At 39.2% G+C, this 26,497-nt stretch overlaps 1 protein-coding gene across 2 annotated transcripts in view; it reads right to left on the bottom strand.

Moving 5' to 3' along the window:
- Positions 1-26,497, bottom strand: part of TSHR (thyroid stimulating hormone receptor) — a 151,169-nt gene that overhangs the window by 23,423 nt on the left and 101,249 nt on the right. Inside the window, exons 4-7 of one of the 2 annotated variants that reach the window (XM_017505936.2) lie at positions 17,106-17,180; positions 13,545-13,619; positions 12,081-12,158; positions 7,985-8,053 (exon numbers count right to left, since the gene is read on the bottom strand). In XM_017505936.2, the coding sequence (XP_017361425.1) occupies positions 7,985-8,053; positions 12,081-12,158; positions 13,545-13,619; positions 17,106-17,180 (297 nt within the window). The remainder of the gene's footprint in view (positions 1-7,984; positions 8,054-12,080; positions 12,159-13,544; positions 13,620-17,105; positions 17,181-26,497) is intronic. The other variant, XM_017505938.2, reaches the window with a different exon arrangement.

The raw sequence follows: 26,497 nt of genomic DNA, 5'->3' as shown, positions 1-26,497 counted from the left end.
TGATATTTAATATACTCCTGAGGATAAGGAGCTTGGTTGATAAGCATTGCAGTTTACCAGAAACTCTGCAGAAGACTTCAGACTGAAAAGCCAGCCAGAGTCCAGGAGGGGAGGAGGAGGATGCAGAGGAGCCCTGGCCAAGCTGAACGGAGATGAACCGACCCTTCAGGAGGCTGTGTTCTCTAAAACCAATGTGGCTTTTGGGTACTTTACCTCTTAGAGATAATTAGATGCTTAAAAGCGAAACCATCACTCTGCCTGCAGCAGATTTGAGGGCTGGTTCATTTTGCTTTTTAACCTTGCTACAGCGGCAAGCTGCTCTTGCCTTCCATCTGAAGTCAAGAGAGTCAGGAGGGAAAATACATATACAGAAGCCTTGATATCCAGGAAGAAAGTGCTTCCATCAACCTCATCTGTCACATGACATTTTCTGGGATTATCAGTCTAGTTAAACTGCTTCCTTGACCATGACTTACCTTGATTCTTCTAAAATCCACATTTGTAACCAGCTTGGATAAATCAGTCACAAATCTTGCTAGGCTATCTGGTTAACCTGCTCTAGACAATGATTATTTTAGAGGGGAGTGATAATTTAAACATCCCTTGCAAAGAGAAGATGAACATAAAGAAGCTTAAAAGAGAGTCAAAAGGCTTGTAGTAAGAGATGAAAGGAAATACTTCTTGAAAGTCAGGGTTTCTAAATATCTACACTGGGAAGGGCTTATAAGAAAAGAACTGATATTTCCTTTAAAAATAAGGTAGACATGAGTCCATCTCTATGTGTTCAACAGCTTTTCTCTGCTTGGGGGCTTATTCCTCTTTGAGAACCTGTTGGAAGAAATGAAGTTAACTCACTGTGAGTTAAGAAGCCGTGCCCTGATTTAAGATTGCGAATACTTCATAGTTAGGGAAGACCAATGTAGTCAAGAAAATGAAGGTGGACAGGAATGAGCTGTGGAAAATATTCAATTGACAAACTCAGTATTGTGTGTACAATATGTACGTGTATGTACGCCTTTATCTGTTGGACTCACTCTTGGCACATAGCAGCCATTCAATAAAGACTTGCTGGAGGAATGAATGAAAGCTCGGTTGTTGAGTGACTCCTAGAAAGAGGCACCCTTTACACCAGGTTTAGAAAGAAGTGATGTATGCCAGAGAGAGGAGTGTGATGCTGTGGCAAGAGAATTTGCTATTGCTGCTGAACTTTGCTCTCTGCGGAGTTTCAGGATACATTTCTGCTCCAAGATGGAATTTTAGCCTGTACCTCCACAATCCCTTTAGGGGAAGCTTGAACTGGTCCCTGCTTATGTTGTGAGTCTCTAATGGGAATACTTCTGTGGGGAACCCTGTTTTCCTCCCACGGCTTTGATAACTCAGAAAATTAAAAGGAACCCCTGCCAAGCTCTCATGTTAGTTTGAAGAGAAGCTGGATTGCTCTATGGAAACCCTTTTGTAGCAGAAATCAGGACACCTGTTTGTAAATAGCAACATGTGAGAAAATACTCAACTTTCAATAGGCAGAGGGAAAAGTAAACCTTAGGGTATATCCTACAAGCTGTTCAAACACGTACCCCATGATAAATAATAGCCTTCTTAATCCTATAGTCTTCTCTATCATTGTCTTTTCCCAGTGCTCCAGGATGTGGTGTTTTACTTCGAATCAGCTAATGCATGATGCTAATTAGTGCATTCATTGTGTTGACTCTGTTTATACTAATTAGTGTATGGGTAGGCTCTTAGCACATCCAAATGGTATTTTTATTCCTGCCTAAATATTTACCGTCAGATGGTAGCTAGTTACTAGAGTTTGACAATAGGGAATGTGATACAGAGAATCAGACATTCTGTGAGAAGCAGCATATCCCCATGCAGATTGTGTGGAAAGAGGATGGAAAAGAGATTCCAAACAATGAGTGTGTGACTTAACTTGTGTCTGAGTACAGTTCAACTCCTGTTGAGCAAAGGATGCTTTTATTATTGTTAATGTCACCTCTCAGTGATGACAATGTTTTGGCGTCATAGGAAGTCATAGGACAACGTGCTTTTACACATCTGCCATCATTTTCATGAAATCCTAACTAATTACTCGACTGCTGCTGAGGCATCAGCACTTGCACTCAATGTGGAATTTGTCCAACTTGGCTCTAATTGTATTATTTAGTTACATTTTAAAAAATGGGTGTAAATGAGGTCAATCTGCTAATTTCAGTAAATTGTCATGAGGTGGAATGATAGGGGATGATTGCTCTCTTGGATGACACATTGTTTAAATTAGAACCTAGTAATATTTACACAAACTTCTGGAGAAATTACCAAATTGCTAACATACTATGTGCAATCCTTGAACACTATTAAGATAATAAAGGAGATCGATGTATTTGCCTTAGTTTAAAATCACAATTAGCATTGAGACCAAAAGCAACATCCCTCTGTTAAAAACACAATGTGAATACTCTTTCATTGTTACTATGGTACCTTAACTTTCTTTCCTTCACCTATAGCTCAATCCTTGTCTTCCTCCAATCCCAGGACCGTTTATCACAACCATCATTTTGATTTTACATTGGATTTCCATGATATCTTTTACCGAAGTGCTTAAATCTAGGAAAGAATAAATTTCTATTGACTAGGAATCAGAAACTTAGGGTACAATGATAGAGCATTGTTTTGTACCAGGAGCAGTTTCCAGCTTGGATTCAAAATACTGATTAAAAGAAAATCTTTGTTTTCTATTATGATTGGATCTGCTCTTTCTGTGGCCAAATATTTTAATCCAGATACTTTTTAATCTTTATCCCATGCTTGCCCTTTAATCTTTATGAGAAATTCAGACAAATAGACTACGTATTTTGCCACACAATGGTCATCCTCACTGAATTCTTTTATCCGGAGGTCTACAAACTCTGACCCTCCAGTCCAATCCTGCCTTGCCCCTGTTTTTGTAAATAAAGTTTTATTGGAACATAACCATGCTCATTTGTTTAGATATTGTCTCTGGCTGCTTTCACGCTACAAAGGCAGACTTAAGTAGCACAACTAAGACCATATGTCCCATAAAGCCCCAAATATTTGCTATCTGGGCTCTTCCCAGAAAAAGTTTGCTGACCTCTGATCTATACTTGTAGAAACCAAGAAACAAAAGATTCTTAACCAAGAAATAGTTTCCACATTTGTTAAACTCTTCCAAATAACTTCAATACTTAACATAAAAATGTCAAGGAAGTATTGCGAAATAGTATCCTGATTTCTTTCCTATGTTTCAAGTGATAGTTGGATGGTAAGTCATGGCAGAAGCGAATTGAAATCCATTGCCACTGACAGAATAATTCTGCCATCAGCCACGCCGCCCACAGAATCCATGATACGGTCTGAGGAGAAAGCCGGTGTGAAAGTAGAGAGTCTCTCTCTATATACAGCAGGTCCTCTAATAATATTGTTTCATTCTATATTGTTTCGTTTTTGTTTGTTTGTTTGTTTGTTGAGATGGAGTCTCCAACCTGGGCTGGAGTGCAATGGCACGATCTTGGCTCACTGCAATCTCCGCCTCCCAGGTTCAAGCGATTCTCCTACCTCAGGCTCCCAAATAGCTGAGGCTACAGGTGCTTGCCACCAGGCCTGGCTAATTTTTTGTGTTTTTAGTAGAGACGGGGTTTCACTATGTTGGTCAGGCTGATCTTGAATGCCTGACCTCGTGATCCACCTGCTTTGGTCTCCCAAAATGCCAGGATTACTGGCGTGAGCCATCATGTCCTGCCCAAATTGTTTAGTTTTAATAAGAAAAATCCATTCCAGGCTGAAGCTACTGTTTGTGTGAAGTGTGCACACCCTCCCCATGACTGTGTGGGTTTTCTCTAGGTATTCCAATTTCCTCCCACATCTCAAAGATATGCATGTCAGGTTCCTTGGTGTGTCTAGATGTTGCCAGTCGGAGTGAGTGTGGCAGTGTGTGTTTTCCTGTCCCATGATGGGCTGACGTCCTGTTCAAGGCTGGTTCCTACCTTGTGCCCTGAACTTGTTTTATAATTCATCAGTCAGAAGCATAGGACACAACCTGGGGCCTGTGACTGGCATCTGAAGCAGCAGGCAGTCTTGTGGATCTGATAGCTGCCTCCGGGTAGATAGTATCAGAATTGAGTTAAATTGTAGGACACCCAGCTGGTGTGTGTTGGAGAGTTGATTACTTGCTGTGTTGAGGGGAAAAAAATCCTTCAAACATTTGGTGTCAAAATTGTTGTATTGAGTACGTGATGGTAGGAAAACACCTTGGTTTTCTTCCTAACTCTCAGAGGCAGTATGTCCCCCAAAAGTCTGCAACACCAGACCAGAGAGAGGCTCCTATAACTGCGAACCGCTTGGGAAGCTTTGCAAACTAAGGCTCCCTCTTTGGTATGAATAATTCAGATGATTTTATTAGAAGATCTGAAAAGTCCACCTATATACCTTGTTTAACTTTATAAGATCATAAACTTCTTTTAAAAAGTAATACCCATTAATTTACTAAGGAAAGAAAGTTGAAGAAATACAGCTTAAAAAGCAAGGCTCCCCCTCTCCCATCCTTTCCCTTACCACGAAGGCTCAGGAGAAGCTCAAAGAGAAATTATTGTTCACTTGTTAGTTTTTCCATCCTTTCAATAGAAAATGTCTCTAAACTCCTTTGATATTCTGTGGCTAATTTTATGGCTTGTCCTAAGATAATAAATAAGCTGCTAGACTTATACTAAGATCCACTTAGCACACTTAACACTTCCTGATGACAGAAGACCTCTTTTGAAAATCTCTTGAAGTCTTTGCAGAGTTTTCTATACATGACCAGGAGGCTAATCATGAGCGGGGAGTGAGACGTTTTGCAGCAAAATAGTCAGTATACATAAACTAAGTTCAACACCAGTTCTTTGACTTGAATAATGTTTTATCATCCCAGCCTTTTTGTCAAGTTATCCCCGACTCAGATTTCATCTGGAAGCTCATGAGCGGCCTTGCTGCCCTGGTAAAGTCAGGTTCTCATGGACTAATGGCGCTGTTGCCTGATGTGACTGTCCTCTGAAACTTCTGATTATGCCTTGAGTTGCCTCCTTTCTCTCACATGATCCCATTCTTTTCGGGAGCAAGATATTTTAACTTCTGTATTTAGGGCCTTTAATAGATTGAGCTAAGAAATCTAAGCAATCTTCAGGGCTAAGAAACAAGCGGCACTTGCCAGAGCTGGGTGTCCACACCTTGGTGGTGGCTGGTAAGTCAGCCATGATGAATCCCAGCAGAGGGCAGGGAAAAGAGTCCTGAATCAGGGGACCCAGGTCTCAGTTTTGACTTGGCCACTAGGCAGCTCTATCAAATTTAAACAGCCATGAAAAAAAAGGCCGCATGTTCCTGTTGGGCTTCATTCCCTCCATATGTAAAATATGACAATTGGACAAGAAGATAGAGCATGTATTTTGCAGCAATAGTTCTCAACTTTTCTCTGTATTGGACTCACTTGGAGAGTTTTAAATCCCCAGGATCCTGGCTACATCCAGAATGTCTGAGAGCAAAACCTAGGCATTAGTGCTTTCAAAACTCCCAGTGTTGAGAACTATTGCCTCTGTAGACCTTAAGATCTGAATTTTACACTCTGTCTTTAATAAATGATAACTCATAGTGTTTGAGGGTCATATCTTCCAATGGCTAAATATGGCAGGAGAAGTAGGCAGATAATTTGAAGCATAGATTCTTATTTTAGGCTTCAAAATCTTTTTGCTTGTGGAAAAATGAATGTTTTAGAAATAAATTACCCTATATCCCAGGTTTTGGGTTTTTTTTCTAATCCACCATTCTGGAAAGGCAGTTTTAGATCAGGCAAGAGTCAGCTGAACACACTGAATTCAGGAGCCATATTGACAGCTCTGGTTTCCTTGGTTGAAGATTTCCTTACTGTCTCATATTCCTGCCCTTGCTAATGTGAGTCTTTGTGCTAACATTTTGATGCACTCTATGTCTAGAACTGTGTAACAGTCGTCTGAAATCTCTATACCCTAAGTACCTACAAACTATCTTCATTCTTTTAAGAAGTCTCCGTACTCCCTTCATAGAAAATTTGAATTTGGAAGATCATTACTCCTAGTTTTCTAAGAATAGTTGAATCAAAGAGGAAAATATTTGGTGAAATTCACACAATATTAAAATCAAATGCCACCTTTCCAGAATGCTGGATTAGAAAAAGAACTTGAAACCTGGGATATAGGGCAATTCACTTTTAAAACATTAATTTTAATAATGATTTAAAAAAACAATGAGCTAAATCTAGAGAAAATCTGGCTTGTATCTCCAGAGAAGGAAGGCAATGTTATTCGATATTTAGGCTTCATATTTTCTCCCTGAGATGCATATTTTGGGTTGGCTACACTTCTCCCTAATGTACTTTGACCTCTGAAATTGCTGCCCTTGAACTGACCCCTACAGAATGTATGCTCAGTGTGGGCAGGGAGCACATGGCTCCTATTCATCTTTGTTTCTTTGTTTTCCCAGCAAATAGCACAGGCCCTGGTACATTGTAAGTGTCTAATAAATAGGTAGAAAAGTAGATGAAAGATTGTAAGAGGTTAGTATCATAAAGTTAAGATGGAATGAGGGTCCTTCCAATTCTGTAAATAAACTAGAGAGGTAAGTATCACTTTATTGAGTCTTTTTGGACTTCACCTATAATTACTGACTTTAAGAAATAATGGAAATGAACCATTATGACTCCACAACCAGGCAATTGAGAGAATGGTACTGTCGCTCTTCATTTCATAAAGATTGGAAGGAAGCACAAAAGTCGGCAAAGAGTGAGGCTTTACTTCAAACAGAACTCAGGGAGCCTTGCCTCAGCGTAATGACTTCAAACACTTGTTTACCATTTACTATTTCAAAATGGAATTGTTCCAGAACCTATCACCTAACCCCTAAACCAGAATGTCAACCAAAATCACTTAATCTACATGCGTGTTCTTCTCCATCCAGAGCCACTGCATAGGGTTCCACAGCTTATTGACCTCACCCTTGCTTCTTAAAGTGTGTTCTATGAACAGCAGTGTCAGCATCAGCTGGGAATTTGTTAGAAATACAGAATCCTGAGGCCAAATCCAGAACTACGGATTCAGAGTATGTATTTTGATAATACCCCTCAGATGGTCTGCATGCCCAGGAAAGTTTGAGAAGCCCTGTACACAACAGATTTTGAGTCATAATAAGGCCTTCAGATTTTGCAGGGATCATTTCTGGAATATAAAATTACTATGTATGTAATTACTATGTATGAAAAATTATGTAAAGTACTAGGTACTTTTAACATTTCATATAGTAATTTTATATTATATTTAAAGTGAAAAAATAATCAGTTTACAAAAATGAATACATAACAAGACACTACCAAAAATGAGCAGGTAAATTTGAAAAAACAACAAATAGAAAAAATATATCATTTGTAAAGAAATACTCAAGAAGTGTTATCAAACACATCAAACGCAAAGTCCATTGTTTGCTGTTTCAGCTGTTCCCAGCACTATTTATTTTTTGAAAAGGCAAAAGTTGGATATGATTTTTCAGCTATTTCTGAGTGAATCAAATATAAACTGACATCTTTCCCAAAAACATGTTCAGAAAGGACTGAAGAGGAAACACCTTATTTTCTGAACAGCTTTGGACTTCATTAAAAATACATTTTACTTCATGTACATAATAGATGAACATTTACACACACACACACACACACACACACACACACACACACAGACACACATATACACATCAGGGATAAAAGCTTTGGGACTTACGATTGGAGCCAATATTAAGTGTTCACTAAAGTGGGCCCCTGCCAAGTTCCTTGACCTCATTTCCATGTTGGTCATACAAACTCTGGGTGGAAGATGCTCTGATAGAACCTATCTCTTAACAGAATTCTGCCCCATAGGATGGTTCTTCTTAGGGTGAGGGGAAGTGACAGTTTTCATGGCTACCCTTGACTTACACAGCATCCAGCCTTGTCCCATTGAAAGCATGTCCTTGGATTGAAGTGAAGCCATTGTTGTATAGCTTCCTACAACCAACAGAGAGAAGAGAAATCAGTGACTGGTGAGCAGTGGTGCTGGCCTGTTTCTGAAGAGTTGGGCTTTATTTCTTCAGTGTCATAAATGTGCATAAAGGTTTTTCAGGTCCCACATATGTACCCCACAAGAAAACTTTCCCATACAACTTGCTGGAAACAAGTAAGATAATGTTTCTCAGTTTGAATGCCCATTCTCCTGACCTAGCTCCTAGTACATTTAAGCTGTTTCTCAGAATCATATTTACTTTGAACAAAGCTCATTGCCATTAAAGATTTTAAAAGAATATTTCACATACATCCAGAAAAAGGGATTTCAGGTAATAGTTAACCCAATATCAATAGTGGAGGAGCAACCGCAGTCTCTTAAGATAAACATTTTGAAGACATTCATCTAAATGCATATGTTTTTAATTTTTCTATTAATATTTAAAATATTATTTCACCTTTGTATTTTATTCATCTTTTTGTCCTCAGAACTTATCATAGATTAAATGTTTAAGGGTTATGGGCTGAATTAAATTAAACCTTATAAATGAATCTAAGAAAGCAGATAGACCATGACCTCTTATGGATTTTTTTGGCTTTGTTTTTGAAACAGGGTCTCTCACTCTGTCACCCAGGCTGGAGTGCAGTGGCTCAATGATGGCTCACTGCATACTCAAATCCCTGGGCTTAAGCAATCCTCCCACCGCAGCCTCTCAAACAGCTGGGGCATGTGCCACTGTGCCTGGCTAATTTTTGTACTTTTTGTAGAGATGAGGTTGCCCCACATTGCCCAGGCTGGTCTCGAACTCCTGGGCTCAAGTGATCAGCCTGCCTCAGCCTCTCAAAGTGCTGGGGATTACAGGTATGAGCCACTGGTCTGGAAACGTTAATGTTTTTTAACTTATTGCTATATTTCTGTGACTAATTAATTCATACAATGATTCAGGGAGCCAGTCTGAAATGTTATTACTTGTATTTCCTGTTGAAGTTACTGAGACATAAAGGTGACTTGTCAAAAACACAGTGGTCTAGGACTGTTGAGACTCAGAATCCCTGACCTCAAATATGATTTTTTTTTTTTTGAGATGGAGTCTGGCACTGTTGCCCAGGCTGGAGTGCAGTGGCATGATCTCTGCTCACTGCAACCTTTGCTCTTGGATTCAAGTGATTCTCCTGCCTCAGCCTCCTGAGTAGCTGAGATTACAGGTGCCTGTCACCACGCCTGGCTAATTTTTGTATTTTTTAGTAGAGACAGGGTTTCACCATGTAGGCCAGGCTGGTCTCAAACTCCTGACCTCAGGTGATCTGCCTGCCTTGGCTTCTCAAAGTGTTGGGATTACAGGCATGAGCCACCGTGCCTAGCTGACCTCAAATATAGTTATTTCCACCTACAAAAAGCAGCCCCCCTTTCTGCAGGAGACAGGCCCCAGCCTTGGGATCTCTGAGCTGTATGGGAACTCATAGAAGTTATTGGTGGTTATTGGGATGAAAATAAGAGAAGACAGCTATGACCACACGCAGGCACTGCTAGTGGGAACTCTTAGTGGCAGTTGTAAGGGAACTTTGAAAACTACAGTAATCTACCACATGTGAACTTTGGGGGAACACATTAAGAAGCATACAGGAAAGTTCAAATTTGGAATTAGACCTGGCTCTGCCACTTAATAGTTGGCTGATCCTGAGAATTTCTCAACCTGTCTTATCCTCAGTTTCTTTATTTCTAAAAATATAAGTAAGTGCATAAATGTAATACCCAATAAAAAGGTTGCTGAGAGGATCAAATAACTATATATTTAACAAAGTGAGGAACACTTATGAGATGACCATGTTAAAAGGAGTTGGTGTGGCCTGTAATCTCAGCTACTTGGGAGGCTGAGGTAGAATTACTTGAACCCAGGAGGTGAAGGTTGCAGTGAGCCAAGATCACACCATTGTACTCCAACTCTGGGAAACAGAGCATGACTCCATCTCAGAAAAAATACTATAAATAAATAAATAAAGTATCCTAAAACTTGGATTTATCCCATATGGTGGTGGAAAACTGAGAAAGATTCTCACAGCTTTGTTGTTGTTGTTGATGTTTATTTTTGTTTAGTCTTAAATAATTACATAGTGAGTTCAATGACAGCTACTAACATGTCCTGGCTGAGGATTGCAATATCCCAGGAATATAAGTACAATGGCTGAGAAAACTACGTAAATTAATTTTTTCTGAACTAGAACTCTTTTATGACGATGCGAGAATTGTTTTGGCATTTTTATTTTTCTAAATTTGTTGAGAGCCCTGGACATTAAAAATACTTGTTTGAGTTGCATTTCAGATATTAAATAGAGGTCTTAATGAACAATTTGGCCTTGAAAAGGGAATATGGTAAAGAAAGATCAAAGAATTACAAACTTTGATTGAAACTTTCCTCTACCAGGAATACAGGTACGAAGTCAGCTGTTGGAACATGCATTGTTTCATGTTGATAGTTTTTTGAGCCTGAGCTTCAAAGAAACAAGGACTTTTGCATAAATGTAGAAATAATCATCTGAAAGGATCATGAATAATCATGAATAATCTATGCCATCCTTTCCTCTACGTTTTAGGAAATAAGGGCTTCCTTCATTCAGATGTTTATAGAATGCATCCTGGGCTCCATGCTTGATGTGGAATAATGAGCTTTCACTTGAGAGGGGTGCTTGAGATATGGGGTTTTTAGAAAAATGGTGTCCACAGATAGTAAAGAAGTTTAGCATGTAGGAGTTTCGTTATGATGAGCACTGTAGGGCACAATGGAAAGCTTTACTGAAGAAGTAAATGGCTTTGAGGTTTGAGGCTGAGCAGCCTAAGAGCCTGGGTCTTTTAAGCATGATAGGAAGAAATTATGATCGAGAAGGAGCCTCTTTTTTCTTTAAAAGAGACCTCTCACCATGTTGTGATGAGAAGGATCAGCTGAAATGCTGCACTGCTTCCAGAAGTTGAGGTAACTTCACTGGGCCCAAACTGATAAACTAGGAAGGGCTCAGAAGATAGTCTCTTAGAAAAACTGTATGAAGCTTGGATCCATGTTTCTGGGGAGTAATTTAATCAGGTTTGTATCTGTGAAGAGCCCCCCACTCCAACTTTAGTGTGAGCAAAAAATGAAACTGGGGTGACAATCCAGGAAAAAACTTCATCAGGCTTGAACTTGGGCAGTGGCCCTGAAAATAGAGAGGAGATCCTGCAGAGGTAGCTCCAACTCTACTTTGTGGCTTATACAATGAGGCAGGAATTTTCTAACAGCTTGGAGAATTAACTTATCCTTTGTACCTCTATTAGATCTTCTGCATTAGAACATTTTTGTGAATATCTCTAATTAAGCATCTACTTTTGACCATCTAAAGAGCATTACCACCATTTGAGCTCTGGAAAAATGCTGACCTCTGGCAGCATTATGCTTTCTACTTAATATCCCCTTATAGGCGCTTAATAACAGTGTGTGATCACTGAGTAAAAGTGTGAGTGCAGAATTTATAAAGCCCTTAATGGCGCCACTTTTTAAACTCAGCGATCTTGGGAAAGTCACTTCAATTTGCTTAAACCCCAGTTCTTCTTCTGTAAAATGGGGATATTTGGATACAGATGGTTATTCCGTAATAATAATTGTAGGCCAAATCGAGTCCACCACCTGTTTCTATAAATAAAGTTTTATTGGAACACAGACATGCTCATTAGTGTATGTATTGAGTATGGCTGTTTTTGCCATACAATGCCAGAATTGACCTGTTCCTACAGAGGTTGCATGGTCTGTAATGCCTACCCAGTCCTTTATGTGAAAAATGTTACCAACCACACTGCCATAATAGAATCCTCTTATCTTGTTTCCTAAACTCTTTTGTAGTCTGCAGAGTAACATCCCGTAAGACAATGCTCTAATTATGTAAAACACATTGTACTCTATAGAGTATATATGATAGGATTGCATGGCTCTTGGATGGTCTGTATACATATGAAAATGACTCACAATAGAATTTAGTTACTGGAGGGAGTAGAACTGGTAATACTCACAGTGTCAAAGTTTCATTGCATAGTCCCTGAAAAGCATTCACAGGGATTGATGTCAGGTAAGGGTTGTCTGTGATTTCACTGCAAGAGAGAGGGACAAAAACACTTAATGAAAAAATGCTTCCTTCTGGAAGGGGTTTGGCTGCACGTATGCACTTTAATAAATAACAGACACAATATAGCTTAATCTTACTTCTTGTTGAGTTTTACTGACCCTTCTTAACCACTAGTGGTTAAGGTCTGGTGAGGTGGTGAGAGCTGTCCTAGATGACATGTACCTAGAGTCCAAGTGTGGGGTAAGTGAGAGAGCTTTAGGTGGGGGCAGAGGTCCCTGACTTAATCCTCATCTCAAGGGAGGCAGATGGATCTCAGAGGCTTCTCTTGAATCTGCAACCCTTTTTCCATAACCACTAGAGTTTTCTACATGCATGGACCTTTAAGAAGGTCGGAATAAAAGGATTAATGGATTTCATTTAATGAGTATTTCTAAAATGCCTTTCACTTGCCAACTTTGCCAGGCTCCTGGAGAACCTTTCTACACCATTCTAGTTCCTGGAAGACTGCTTATATTTTGAATTGAGCTCTTTTGCAGCAAAGAAGTATGATCAATTTTTTTTTCTAGCAAAACTCCAAGAGTTTGAAGCTTATAACTCTACCTTTTGCTGACTCTTTAAGGCAAACTCAACTGGTAATTCTCTCTGCTGTATGTCCTTTCGTTCCTATAAAATTAGGTAAGACAACTGACTCCTGTCACAAGTTTAGAAAAAGAGCACATGGCTGCCAATCAGAGGTCACAGCAGAAATTTGAGTACCACTCCTGACTGTTCCTTGAGACACTGCTCAGACAAAATCACTTGAGGTTTCTATTCCTCAGTTTCCTCATTCATAAATGGAAGAGGAATAACTTTGTTTTATACCTTATAAGGTGGCTGAGAGGAGCAAATGTCATGTATGGGAAAGTGTTTAAAGACCTATTACAACTATATGAAAAATAGGGTATCATAGTTATCATCAGACCCTCCTTCTATTCAACCATTCCCATCGGCAAAGTAGTATTGCATAATTTTTTCCATTTAAAACGAAACATGCAAACAAAATCTTTTCTCCTGACTATCCTCCAATTACTGAGATATTTTCTGCTCCCTTTTAATAGTAAAACTTCTCAAAAGAGTTAATTATGGTGACTCTTTCTAATTCTGTCTACCCAAATCTCTCTTGAGCCCACTCCGACCAGATTCCCCACTCCCAGCACCCCACTGGAACTGCTCTTAGCAGAGTCACCAACAACCCACGCTGCTGAAGCCGATGGTTATTTCTCAGTCCTTGCCTTACTTCATGCCACAGCTGATCACTGCTTTTCCTTGAAACAATGGCTTTACTTGGCTTCAACCAACCCCCACGACTGTATTCTAGTTCTTGTCAGTGACAAACAAAATACTGTCAAACATGACATGTGTGCATACTTACAGTATAAAGAATATGTCAATGGAATAAACTTTGGTCAGGTCAGGGAACATTTTAAGTCCAGTGTTGAAAATGCCACTAAATTAATGAAAAAAAGAAAAAAGCATAGAATTTAGGTAAGAAAATCAACACATAGGAAGACGAATAAGGTAATAGTTGAAAGCATGGGTTCTGAAGTCAGCCTGGAATCAAAATCCCAACTCCTTCACTAAATATCTGAGTGACTGCGGGCAAGTTTTGATGGTTAGATGAGATGATGTTTCCTCAAGGCGCAATAATTAAATCCAGTCCGCCGGTGTCAATGCATCTGCTTGGCTTAGAATACTCTGGAGATTGTTTTAACCAAGTGGGATTACTAAAAATATAAATTCAGTTTTCGTGTGTGTGTGTGTGTGTGTGTGTGTGTGTGTGTGTGTGTGTATGTGTATGGGTGAGAGAGAGAGAGATTTTCTTGTTTATTTGGAGAAAATTTTGTGTGTGTTAGTGAAGGGCTAAGAAAAGGATAGGACAGGAAGATATGATGACGTTAAGCCAGCCTCTTCTTCCAAGCTCCACATTACATTGTGCTGCTATTTTGCCAAGAACAGCTTTCCTACAGCAGTGACCTGAGAGTGCCATTATAGCAGTACCATTTTAAAAAATATGTCCAGAGGGGCTGAGCATGGTGGCTAACGCCTGTAATCCTGGCACTTTGGAAGGACTGAGACTAGGGGATCACCTGAGGTCAGGAGTTCAAGACCAGCCTGGCCAACATAGTAAAACCCCGTCTCTACTAAAAATACAAAAATCAGCCGGATTTGGTAGTACAAATCTGTAATCCTAGCTACTCGGGAGGCTGAGGCAAAAGAATTGCTTGAACTCGGGAGGTGAAGATTGTGGTGAGCCAAGATTGTGCCATTGCACTCCAGCCTGGGCAACAAAAGCAAAAGTCTGCCTCACAAAAGAAAAAAAAAATGTCCAGAGGGCCGGGCACAGTGGCTCATACCTGTAATTCCAACACTTTGGGAGGCCAAGGTGGGTGGATCACTTGAGGCCAGGAATTCAAGACTAGCCAGGCCAACATGGCAAAACCCTGTCCCTACTAAAAATACAAAAATTAGCTGTGTGTGTTGGCATGTGCCTGCAATCCCACCTACTTGGGAGGCTGAGGCATGAGAATCACTTGAACCTGGGAGGCAGAGGCTGCAGTGAGCCGAGATCATGTCACTGCACTCCAGCTTGGGCGACAGAGCGAGACTGCCTCAAAAAAAAAAAAAAAAATGTCCAGAAGAGGAAGGAAACCAATCAAAGACAATGTATTTACTTTCTGAAGTTTACATCATTTAAGGAAAAGTGTTAAGATTAAAAGACATACATAAAACACTATGAGCACAAGAATTCTCAGGCTCCTGATGCCTCCCAGATTTAGTTGGCTTAACATTCGTTGCTGCTACTAGAATGTAGTTAGAATTTTTTTTGAGAATTTGGCACAACATAGAGTGAGACCTAGACACTACCCAGTAAAGCTTTAGAGAAAGTCTTCTGGTAGAGAAACTATATACACCTTCTGAGGCAAATTCAGACTTGACTCCTTCTAGAGAAGAAGGCGTAGGATTTGAAGAGGCAGCAGGAACACGAGGTCTCAAAACGAGCAAATGGGAGGGACACTTCAGATAACAAAGGAGAGAGGTGAGATTCTATAAGGTATATTTGAAATACAGTAAACAAACTAGTTCAATTGCAATAGAGGCTCATGACGAATAGTAGGAGGCAAAAAGGTCCAAGAGTCAAGTATTTAGACCAAGGCATTTCTATTCTTCAAAAACCTCAAACAAATCCTCTAAAACCATCCTATGGGTCTTCTTTCTGATGTCTTCTCTAATTACCTGAACCCCCAAACACTGTCTATGTCTCGCCTTTGTCACTGTCCTTTATTCTTCTGCAGGAGAGGCACTATTCAATTTCATACACATCTCCACAACTAGATTTTAAGCTTCTTGCAGGCAAGGACAAGGTCTTAGAAACCTGTGTGTACCCCACAGAGTATATACTGGGGGATCATCACATCAAAGGGTTATTAAGTTATTTGAAACTCAGAGTCCATAAGAAGATTGGTTGTCTTGTTCTGTAAGTGTTCATGGCTTTCCAGATATCCTTTCATCTTCATATCCCATCAGTGTCTTTTATTCTCCTGGCATCTCTCACACCCACCTCTTCCATATGCAACTAATGGCAGTGCGCGGTGGCTCACGCCTGTGGTCTCAGCACTTTGGGAGACTGAGGCAGGTGGGTCACCTGAGGTCAGGAGTTCAAGGCCAGCCTGGCCAACATGGTGAAACCCTGTCTGTACTAAAAATACAAAAATTAGTTGGACATGGTGGTGCATGCCTGTAATCCTAGCTTCTCAGGAGGCTGGGGCAGGACAATCACTTGAACCCGGGAGGCAGAGGTTGCAGTGAGCCAAGATTGCACCACTGCACTTCAGCCTGGGCAACAGAGCAAGACTCCATCTCCAAAATATATATCTATATATATATCTATATGCAACTATTTTTAGTTCCCCAAAGAAGCTGTGTGGTTCCCTGCCTTTGCATCTTTATCATTCTATTCCACCAGCTATATTTCTTTTCTGTCTCTCCCCATTCTTGTTCAGCATACCCTCTATTCATCCTTAAAGGCTTATCTCAGAAAATATCTGTGATTACATAAGTTTGTTTTAAAGGTCTGGATGAAGATGAACTGAAATGTAAATAGTCCTTATTTTGGGGTATTGGGATTAAGTTTTTAAAAAAAGTTTCTTCTACATACTGTTTTTGTTTTCTAATTTTTTTAATGCATGCAAGCAGAAAAAAGGACTCTTCTACCTGGGGTCCAGAGGGCCTGAGGTCATGCAGACGCGTGCATTGAACACATTTTTACTGAGCACCTACTCTGTACTAGGCAGTAAAGATTCAACAGAGAAAAAAAGTATTGTGGTCCCTGGATTCGTGGAGCTTATGGTCGGCTCATAAGATGTTACCAAAGCCAGCAGTGAGTGCTGGACAGTTGAGTGCCGGAGTAGGAGGTTGAAACTGTTATCCCTTCTTTTTTCCCTCCACCCCCCGCCAAAAGTGCATTTTACCCTTTGTGGGTTTTTTTTTTTTTTTTTTTTTTTTTTTTTTTTTTTTTTTTTTTTTTTTTTTTTTTTTTTTTTTTTTTTTTTTTTTTTTTTTTTTTTCCTGTGTAACCGTCACTCTTATATTGGTGTGATACCCATTTCAAACAAAATTGACCAACTGGCTCTCAGAATTTTGTTTTGTTTTGTTCTGAGATACTACATTTAAGGACCACATACACATGATAGCATTTCCTCCCTCCTGTCTCTTGGAGTGGGTTTCTGGTCCCAGCACTATGTGCTGACTTTTGAACAGGTTTTAAAAAACATGAATGATTTTACCAGATACCTTGCCCTGACCCAGGATATACACTGTGAAAGTGAACCTGGACCACATCATCCTAGGGAGATTCCTGGAAGGCAACAGCATTAAAATCTGACCCCCTCCCCACCAAAAAAAAAAGTAGGATGGGAGAGGATTTAATACTTACAGGAACTTTAGGAGGGGGAGCTCTTTGAGGGCATCAGGGTCTATGTAAGCTAAGCTCCTGGCGTTCCGAATTTCTCTGTGTAAGTTACAAGGAACACAGACATTATAATACAGCTGTATCTGTTCTTATCAAAGACAAAACAACATAAATCAGGTTTAACAAATGTTCATGAGAAAAATATACGTTTATGTGGTACCACAGGGACTGTAGTTGCCAGGAGTCCCATCAACAACAAACTAATCCTGTCTCCTCACGGGGACCCAATGGCTGGTCAGTTCTCTTGCGTTGTCGGCTTGGTTTTTGTCCATTTGAATGCATGAGCTACATTTCTCTTAATTGTAGTATCAGAGGTTTTTTTTTTTTCTTTTAGATTTAGGGAAAAAAGAAAAAACCCCTCTAATGATTTGGTGAGGAGTTGAAGACAAATATCTTTATTATTTGTAAGTATTTTGGCCAAGACAATAAGTGTTGGAGTGGGAGGTTGAGGGAATTTTATGATGAACGACAGCATAGCAAGATGGGCAGTGAGGCTCTGTCATTGCTACACTAGATATACAGAAGTAGTAAGTCTTCACAGTTCACTTGGGTGTATTTTGTCGTGTCAGCAATTTAAGACTCTTCTGCATGTATGGTGTGATATCGTGTGTCAGTAACTTACATTCTTAGGTTTATATAAATGCTGATCAAGAATGCACAGTTAGAGAAATAAGTGATTGTTAGATATGAACTCTCACTGGCTAAATTAAACATATTCAACATAGGTAAATTGAGTAAAAGGGTTTAAAGGCATTCCCTGTGCTTACATGAAAAGTATATAAGAACCCAGTAAACCTTAATATTTCTCCTTAGGAATGACACCTAAAGGAACCAGCATCCAGTCACTGGTGATGACAATCAGAAAGCTCAGAATGTGACCTCTGTAACTGTTTAAAGGTTTTACTGGAAAATAATTTACATTCCATAAATTTCAAACATTGTATATGGGCATACAGTTTGATGATTTTTAGTAACATAACTGTGAAACCATCACCACAGGTTAGAACATTTCTATCAATGATAAAAGTAACCATGGGCTCATTGCCATCAGTCTCCACTAGATCCTTTACGCCTACAAACCACTGATCGGTTTTCTATCTTTATAAATTTGCCTTATCTGGACACTTTACATAAACATATAATGGGCAGTCTTTTCTGTCTGCCTTCTTTCATTTAGAATAATGTCTGCGAGGTTCATCCATGTTGTAATGTGAATTAGGAGTTCACTCCATTTTATTTCTGAATAGCCAGATGGACTTGAGATAGAATCTTGGCTCTGCCACTTCTAATTACATGAACTTGGACAAGTTTCTTGGCCTCTTTGAGCCATAGTTTCTTTGTCTGCAAAAAAGGAACAATTAACAGAATCTCTTTCATGGGACTCTTGTGAGGACTGAATGATATTCACGAGGGATTTTATGTGTGGCCTTCACATAGTGAGGGCTCTATAAATACTGTTTTTATTATTGTTATAAGTGCAGTGAAAGCTAGAACAGACATCAGGGACTTGAGGTTGGCGATATTGCGACATTCTTGCAAAATTAGAAAAAATCTCTGGATTAGGTATTTCAATTAAGGACACTGAATATGAAATAGACCTTGGAAAAAAAAGGATGGTGAGAACAGAAATCAGCTACCTCTGTCCTGCCTACACACACAGCTTACTGTCTATAATAATATACCCTTACCGGTCCATTGTCTTCATTAACATAACTACTATTCCAGGAGACTCTTGCCCAGGCAAATTGCTTTATTGTTCATTACAGAGAGTTTTTGAAACAAAGAACCATCAATGCTTCAACAGAAAGCATCAACAGTAAGCATCAACAGTTTATTCCCCAAGATCTTAGAACTCCTCACTTCAAAATCATCACTATGCTAATCTTAAACTATTATGTCATGATTTTTACCCAACCAAGACCCTGCATGGAAATACCCTCTTTATACAGTCTTTCATTTTTTGGCCGGGCTTTAAAATGCAAAGCCCATGTCCTTGGAATTCCCTCTGTCCTGGGCAAAGTGTGACAGCTGGCCACCCTACTCCAAAATCTCATAACTTTCCCACCCTGCCCCTCCAGAGACTAGCAGTCTCTGTTGAGGTGGTCCTCTCTTTCCAGGATGAGCAATAAACTCCTTGCTGGAGCTTTCCATTGGGCGGGGAAGGTTTGAACTTGTGTCAGAGACAAACAAATGTAAACTAGGTTCAGGAGTTTGGGAACTGAGTGGGGTTTGCAGTCTGGAAAATTGCTTCACAGAAGACTATTGTTGAACAAGTAATGTTGAGTGAGTGGTCCGAGAGAACGTCACAATGAAAGAAAATGCAGCCCACCTGGGTCAGCTGAAAAGGTAGCGAATAAAAGGAAAACGAAATGCAGCTGCTAGTAACAGTTGATTAAATGAAGCTGGCAACTTACACGGAGGCTGGAAGAAGAGAAGGAAACATGGAAGAGGAGATGGCTTTCTGGAAGGAAAGGTAAGAGCTAGAAAGGAGAAAGATGAATGAGAGCTCCCACAAGAAAACACCAGGGAAAAGAAGCTGCTTTCTGAGGTAAGGTAGCAGCTCACCACTTGCTCACAATGGTCTGTGACCATTTAGCTAAACTACTGACGTTTGAAAAGTCTCTCCGGAAGTAGAGGTGGAGGGGTGGAGTGGTCGTAGACTGCCAGTAGTTTAGCTAAATGGGGAGAGAACAGCCAGGCATCTGGTGGCTCATGCTTGTGAGCACTCTGGGAGGCTGAGGCGGGTGGATCACTTGAGGTTTGGAGTTCAACATGGTGAAACTCCATCTCTACTAAAAATGCAAAAATTAGCCGGGCGTGGTGGTATTTGTCTGTAATGCCAGCTACTCGGGAGGCTGAGACCCGAGAATCACTTGAACACGGGAGGCGGAGGTTGCAGTGAGCTGAGATTGTGTCACTGCACTCCAGTTTGGGTGACAGAGCAAGACTCTGTCTCAATCAATCAATCGACAGAGGTAACACAAGAAGCAAATGCAGCTAGTAAAATCTATTCAAAGATAGGAAGAAAGGAAGGGCAGCAAAAGTGAGTACAAAAGAACATCTAATCAGAGAAGGGTGAAAGAGGTGTCCAAATTTGAATGTCTTCAAGCATGCCTATGAAGGTGAATTTGAGCCACACTGTTTTGAGTTAAGCAATCATTTATGGCCCGAACATGCAGGAGGCTAACTATGCTGCCAGAAAGCTGGAGACATTGGAAGAAAGAAAAGCCGTATGTCATTCAGCACACTAGGAATGGAGATGCCCTTCAGAGCTGAAGATGGCTGTGCCTCCAGCAGCCTGGGGCTCTGAGTGACTGCCTGGATGTGGCTGCTCTCTGCCCCACTCATCCATCCAGTACTGTCCCATGAGGAAGAAGTAAACCTCACTCACTTAGGGCTGTTACATGACTGTATTTTTGTCTGTTTCTCATAGTAATTCACCTATCCAAACTAATAAGCATAAATACAATTCTGAAAATATGGAGTGCTCAGTTCACAGTGGGCACGTCTAGTAGATAGGTTTAAAAAAAAGATTGTGCAGTTTTCACTATTTTATCTCAATCAAAAAAAGGAATAAAGAGAATGCAAAAAATCTCAAACTTTAAAAACAAAAAAAGTAAAGCTTATATATTCCATATAAAAATAACATTAAAATATGTACTGGATAGGCTGCTTAAGTATGCTCTTGTATGGAGCTAGGCTGTTTTATGGAGCTAGGCTCTTTTGTTTTGTTGGGGAAATATGCAAGGTTCTTAAAGCATATTGAGTAGAAAAATTCAGCTTTGGTAGTTGGTCTGGCTCTGTATCCCCACCTAAATCTCATCTTGAATTGTAATCCAAATTGTAATCCCCACATGTTGGGGGAGGGACCTCATAGAAGTTGATTACATCATAGGCTGGTTCCTTCATGCTGTTCTTGTGATAGTGAGTTCTCATGAGTCTGATGGTTTTATAAGGAGTTCTTCCCCACTTTGCTGTACATCTTTCCTGCCGCCATGTGAGAAATGACGTATTTGCTTTCCCTTCCACCATGATTGTAAGTTTCTTGAAGTCTTCCCCAGCCATGCAGAACTGTGAGTCAATTAAGCCTCTTTCCTTTATAAATTACCCAGTCTCAGGTATTTCTTCCTAGCAGCATGAATACAAACTAATTCAGAAGATTAAAGGGTAAAAAGAAAGTGTGCTTTTTTTCACCTGGGGAGGATGTAAATTCCCTCCTAGTGAGGTAATGACATAACTGACTCATGTGATGCAGGTAAGGACCATCTTGATTTTGCAGACAAAACTATGGAGACATGTTTTGAAAGGGCAAGTGACTAATCTCCTCCTATACACTTAGAGGCAACACTGGGCCTTTAGGACTTATAACTTCAAAGACAGCCCTTATTTTTTTAAGTGATGTTTCAAGGAGGTCATCCACCAGAACTAAAAATATGTGTAAATATTCATTGTCTAATTCTCCTTCATTAGATTTCAAATAAAATAAACATTTAGATGAAAAGTGTAACATTGATGTCCAATGTGCAGTTTTCACAAATCAGCAGATCAATAATTCAGCATACATTAAATTCACTTAATCACATGCCTATATTCTGGATTTTTTTTTCTTCCTCTGGGAAACATTTATTAATTCTCAATAAAAGCCTAGCACAGGGCAATTGGCTTGCCGGTTACAACCAGCATTGTGGCAGGCACTCAGTACCTGTGTCCATACCTCAAACAGTATGAGAAATCAGGAGGGTGAGAGAGGGGAGTTTTCAGGCGAGGGAATGAAGAACAGAAGAAGGGGAAAAGAAGACTTAAAGTCTTCTGTTAAGGGACTTCCCAACCACTGATTTCCTTCCATTTTCCTAGTGTCCCCCATCCTACCACAGTTATTCAACAGGCATTGGGTGGTGGCATTTAACTGTGCTCTTCACCCCTGGAGATAATTTCCCCACACCCTAAACTGCCCCAGTTCATGAGTGAGAAGCAGGCCAAGCCAGGAAACAAATTGGAGGGCAATCAAAAAACCCACTTTGCATTTCATCTGCAAAATTAGAAGGGGTAAAATTAGATTACAAGGGAGATGAGAAAGCTTCAGACAAATATAAACCAAGAAGACTGAGTTAGACTCAGATGTCAGAAGAGAAGCTGCCACAGCCAATTTATTGTTACCTAAAACAATAAATCTAACAAGAATATTAGCCAAAAACCTAGCTCGCCACCAGTCCCCAGCTTCTTTTTAGCTCTTGTTCTGATTTGATTTTCAATTCTTTCTCGTTTGCTTTTAAGTGCCTGTAGTTCAAAAAAATGGAAGGCAGTCACCTTGATTTTAACTAGGTTTGCTCACTCAAGTGAGTAGAGTGGGAAGAGATTAATTAAAATTAAGTGAATAATTACTGGACATCTATTAGGTGCACTTTACTGCATACTCTGGGTGGCACAACGAAATAATTACTATTTATTTTAAAAACAAGATGTGTAAATATTTCCCAAGCCATCATTTTGTTACTATAAATTCTTTAAGAGCTATACAATCCCCAGGTGAAAACTGAGACTAATAAATAGGTAAATTAATTTTAAAGTAACATTTTAGGATAGGGTTCTGTCATATAATACATTACTGATGTATCTTAACATCAAGTATTAATTTCAAGTTTAATGTATATTGAGTTTTTAAAAAGCTTATTTCATCTGATTATAGAGGTAATATATATTCATTGTAAAAACTTTGAAACATATTCACACAAAAAAGTAAAAACTGAGACTAATAAATAGTCTCAGTTTTAAGGTAACATTTTAGGATAGGGTTCTATCACATAATACATTACTGATGTATCTTAACATCAAGTATTAATTTCAAGTTTAATGCATATTGATTTTTTAAAAAGTTTATTTCGTCTGACTATAGAGGTAATATACATTCATTGTAAAAACTTTGAAACACATTCACACAAAAAGGAAGTGAACTTTCGGAGGATGGTGTGCCAAGGGAGGGTGTGGAGGTTCTGAGCCCCTCCCCTGCACCTCACCCTATGCAAATCTTCATCTTTAGTTTTTGTAATATCCTTTATAATAAGATGGCAAATGTAAAAAAAAAAAAAAACTCCCTTCATTTGATAATACAGAGAAAAACTTTTTTCTAAGCATATATATATGCACATGCATTTATATTTTAAATAACATAATGACAAAAGCTTTTCTTTCTTTCTTTCTTTCTTTCTTTTTGGAGACAGAGTCTCAAAATGCTCACTGCAACCTCTGCCTCCTGGGTTCAAGCAATTCTCCTGCGGCAGGAATTCTCCTGAGTAGCTGGTATTAACAGGTGCCCGCCACCAAGCCCAGCTAATTTTTTTTGTATTTTTAGTAGAGACAGGATTTCACCAGTTGGCCAGGCTGGTCTTGATCTCCTGACCTCAGATGATCCACCCACCTTGGCCTCCCAAAGTGCTGGGATTATAGGGGTGAGCCACTGTGCCTGGCCCAAAGCTTTTCTTATGTGATTACATTCTCTAGAACAACAGATTTTTTTCTTTACAAGACAGGGTCATGCTATGCTGCCCAGGCTAGAGCTCAGTGGCTATTCACAGGCAGAGTCATAGTGCACCAAAGCCTCAAATCTCTGGCCTCAACCAGTCCTCCCACCTCAGTCTCCCAAGTAGCTGGGACTAAAGGCTCGTGCCACCACACCTGGCTACTATTTCATACTTGACCATTCTCTTAGCTAAGCATTTAAATACTTTCCAAATTCTATTACAAATAATTAACTCTGAAACCAATGGCTTTTTACATTAATTTTTTTCACTACTCTATTTTCTTAGGGAAAACATATAGAAGTGGAATTACTAGGTCAAATGTTAAAAATGTCAAAGCTCTCAGTATACATTAGATCCTTGCTTCTAAAGCCCTGATTGTTAGACTAGCACTTACTTTTCATATTAATCTATAATATGAAAGCTCACAGAATAAATTATTTCCCACATTATCAAGGATTTGCAATGAGAGAAGTCTTAATTATTCTTTGATAATTATTAATCCATATGTAACTGGAGGAAAAAAATAATCTATAACCAAAAGGTGATATTCATGATTTGATGTATCTTTTAATTTATTAAGAAATTTAAAAATAAGAGATATTCAGGAGAGCTTATAAGTATTCAGATTTTTGAAGCAGATTGAAGAAAATTTAAATTTGTCAGCAGGTTTTCCACTAAAAATAGAACACTATAGAAGTGATTCTCTAAATTGCCTGGCAGATGCATACAGCTACTTTCATAATTGTTTAAAAATAGAGGCTAAAGCTGGTGATTGGGAAACCTCTGATGAATCCAGTGGATTCAACTTAGTGAATCAGCAGAATAAAGTTTTATACTATAAGGCATAAGTCATACATTTTACCTATCCCAGTTGTAAAATTTCTAACTTATTTTTTATTTAATAAACTCACATAAAAGTTAAAAAATTCTTCTGAGGGCAGCATTTCTTTTTCTTTTCTCTTCCCTCTTCCTTTCTTCTTTTGAGATAGGGGTCTCATTCTGTTACCCAGGCTGGAATGTAGTGGTATGACCATGGCTCACCACAGCCTTGACCTCGTAGGCTCAAGTGATCCTTCTGTCTCAACTTTCTGAGCAGCTGGGACTATAGGCAAGTGCCACTGTGGCCAGCTAAATTTTAAAGTATTTTTCATAAAGATGAGGTCTCATTCTGTTGCCCAGGCTGGTCTCAAACTCCTGGGCTCAAGCTGTCTTCCCACCTCAGTCTCCAAAATGCTGGGATTATAGGTGTGGGTCACCACTACTGGCCAGCAATTTTTAAAATTGTTGTAGATATTTTAATTAAAGAGATTTTATGGCATTGCAGTGGTTTCGGAGGCAGTCACTTTGCATTCAAATTCTCACTCTGAAATGTCTTAGCTAAGAAAACCTTGGCAAGAGCTCCTCAATGCCAATCTTCATTTGACATAGAAGAAACTAAGGCTTGGTAAAACTAGTGAGACAGTGTATGTGAAGTACTTTTAGTGAAGTGCTGGCCCACAAAAGGCATTCAGAACTTTGTAAATGTTACTACTAGGAGCAACAACAGCAGCAATCTCTATGTTACTGACTTTCTGTTACAGAAAGTATAATAGAAAATGGAAGTGTGCAGGGTTTCGTCATTTTGCAGACATAAATCTTTATCACATGCATACTTTTTGGTCCAAACAGTATCTTTGTTGAAGTTTAAAACCCAGGGGAAATTATTTGTATCCACTTAGGATCCTGAATAACTCATGGAGATCCTGCCATTCTCATATTTTTTTTCTTACAAATCCTCAATGCCTTTAGCCATTGTTAACTGATACACAATTGCTACTTCCTCTGACTACTTACTGTTGCATAACAAATTACCCCAAATTAAGTTATTAAAATAACAATCATTTTATTATAGCTAGCAATTTTGTGGATCAGGATTTCAGGCAGTGCTAAGCTGGGTGATTCTTCTGCTCTATGTAGCATCCACCAGGATCACTGGGCATTATTCAGCTGGTGTCTGGAACAATTGGAGGTGTCCAAAAGAGTGTGCTTCTATGCCTGGCTTTTTGATGGGAATTACTAGAAGGTTAGGCTCAGCTGGGCTCTTAGCCATCTCCCACATGGTCTCTCCATCAGTGCAGTTGGACATCTTACATGATTGCTCAGGGCTCCAACAATATAAAATGAAAGCTGCCAGTTCTCTTAAAGAGTGGGACTGCAACTGGCACTGTATCACTTCTAACACACTCTATTGAAATATTAGACAAAAATGTTCAAATTTAAACAAAACCAGCAACCCATAAATCCATGAAGTTCAGCAAACCTTAAGCAGATTAAATATTAAAAAAACCTCACCTAGGCATATTATGATTAAACAGTTGAAAAGTAAAGATATAGAAAAAGTTTTAAGTAACCAGTGAGGAAAAAACACATTACCTACAGGAGAATAATAACATGGATATAATTACTCATCAGAAAAGAAGCAGGCCAGAAGACATTGAAGGATATCTTCAAAGGGCTGAAACAAAAATGGCTTTGCTAGAATTCTATACCCAGCAAAAGTGTTTTTCAAATATTAAGGTAAAACATGTTTTCAGTAAATGAAACCTCAGAAAATTTGCAGCCAGTAGAACCACACTGAAATACTACAAGTTTTTTGAGCTAAAGGGAAATAATTGGACCTCCAGAAGGGCATGAACCCTGGAAATATTAAATATGTTAAGTGCACATAAATGACAATTTTTTTCTTTACTCAAATTATGTAAAAGTCAGTTGAATCTTTAAACTAAAAATAACGTATTATGTGGTTTATAACATAAATCGGAATAAAATATATGACAGCAATAGCATGACAGATGGAAG

The sequence above is a fragment of the Cebus imitator genome, unplaced genomic scaffold, assembly GCF_001604975.1.
Source record: "Cebus imitator isolate Cc_AM_T3 unplaced genomic scaffold, Cebus_imitator-1.0 Scaffold345, whole genome shotgun sequence".
NCBI lineage: Eukaryota > Metazoa > Chordata > Mammalia > Primates > Cebidae > Cebus > Cebus imitator.
The sequence above is the reverse complement of the archived record's forward strand: the minus strand, read 5'-3'. Positions and strand labels throughout refer to the sequence as shown.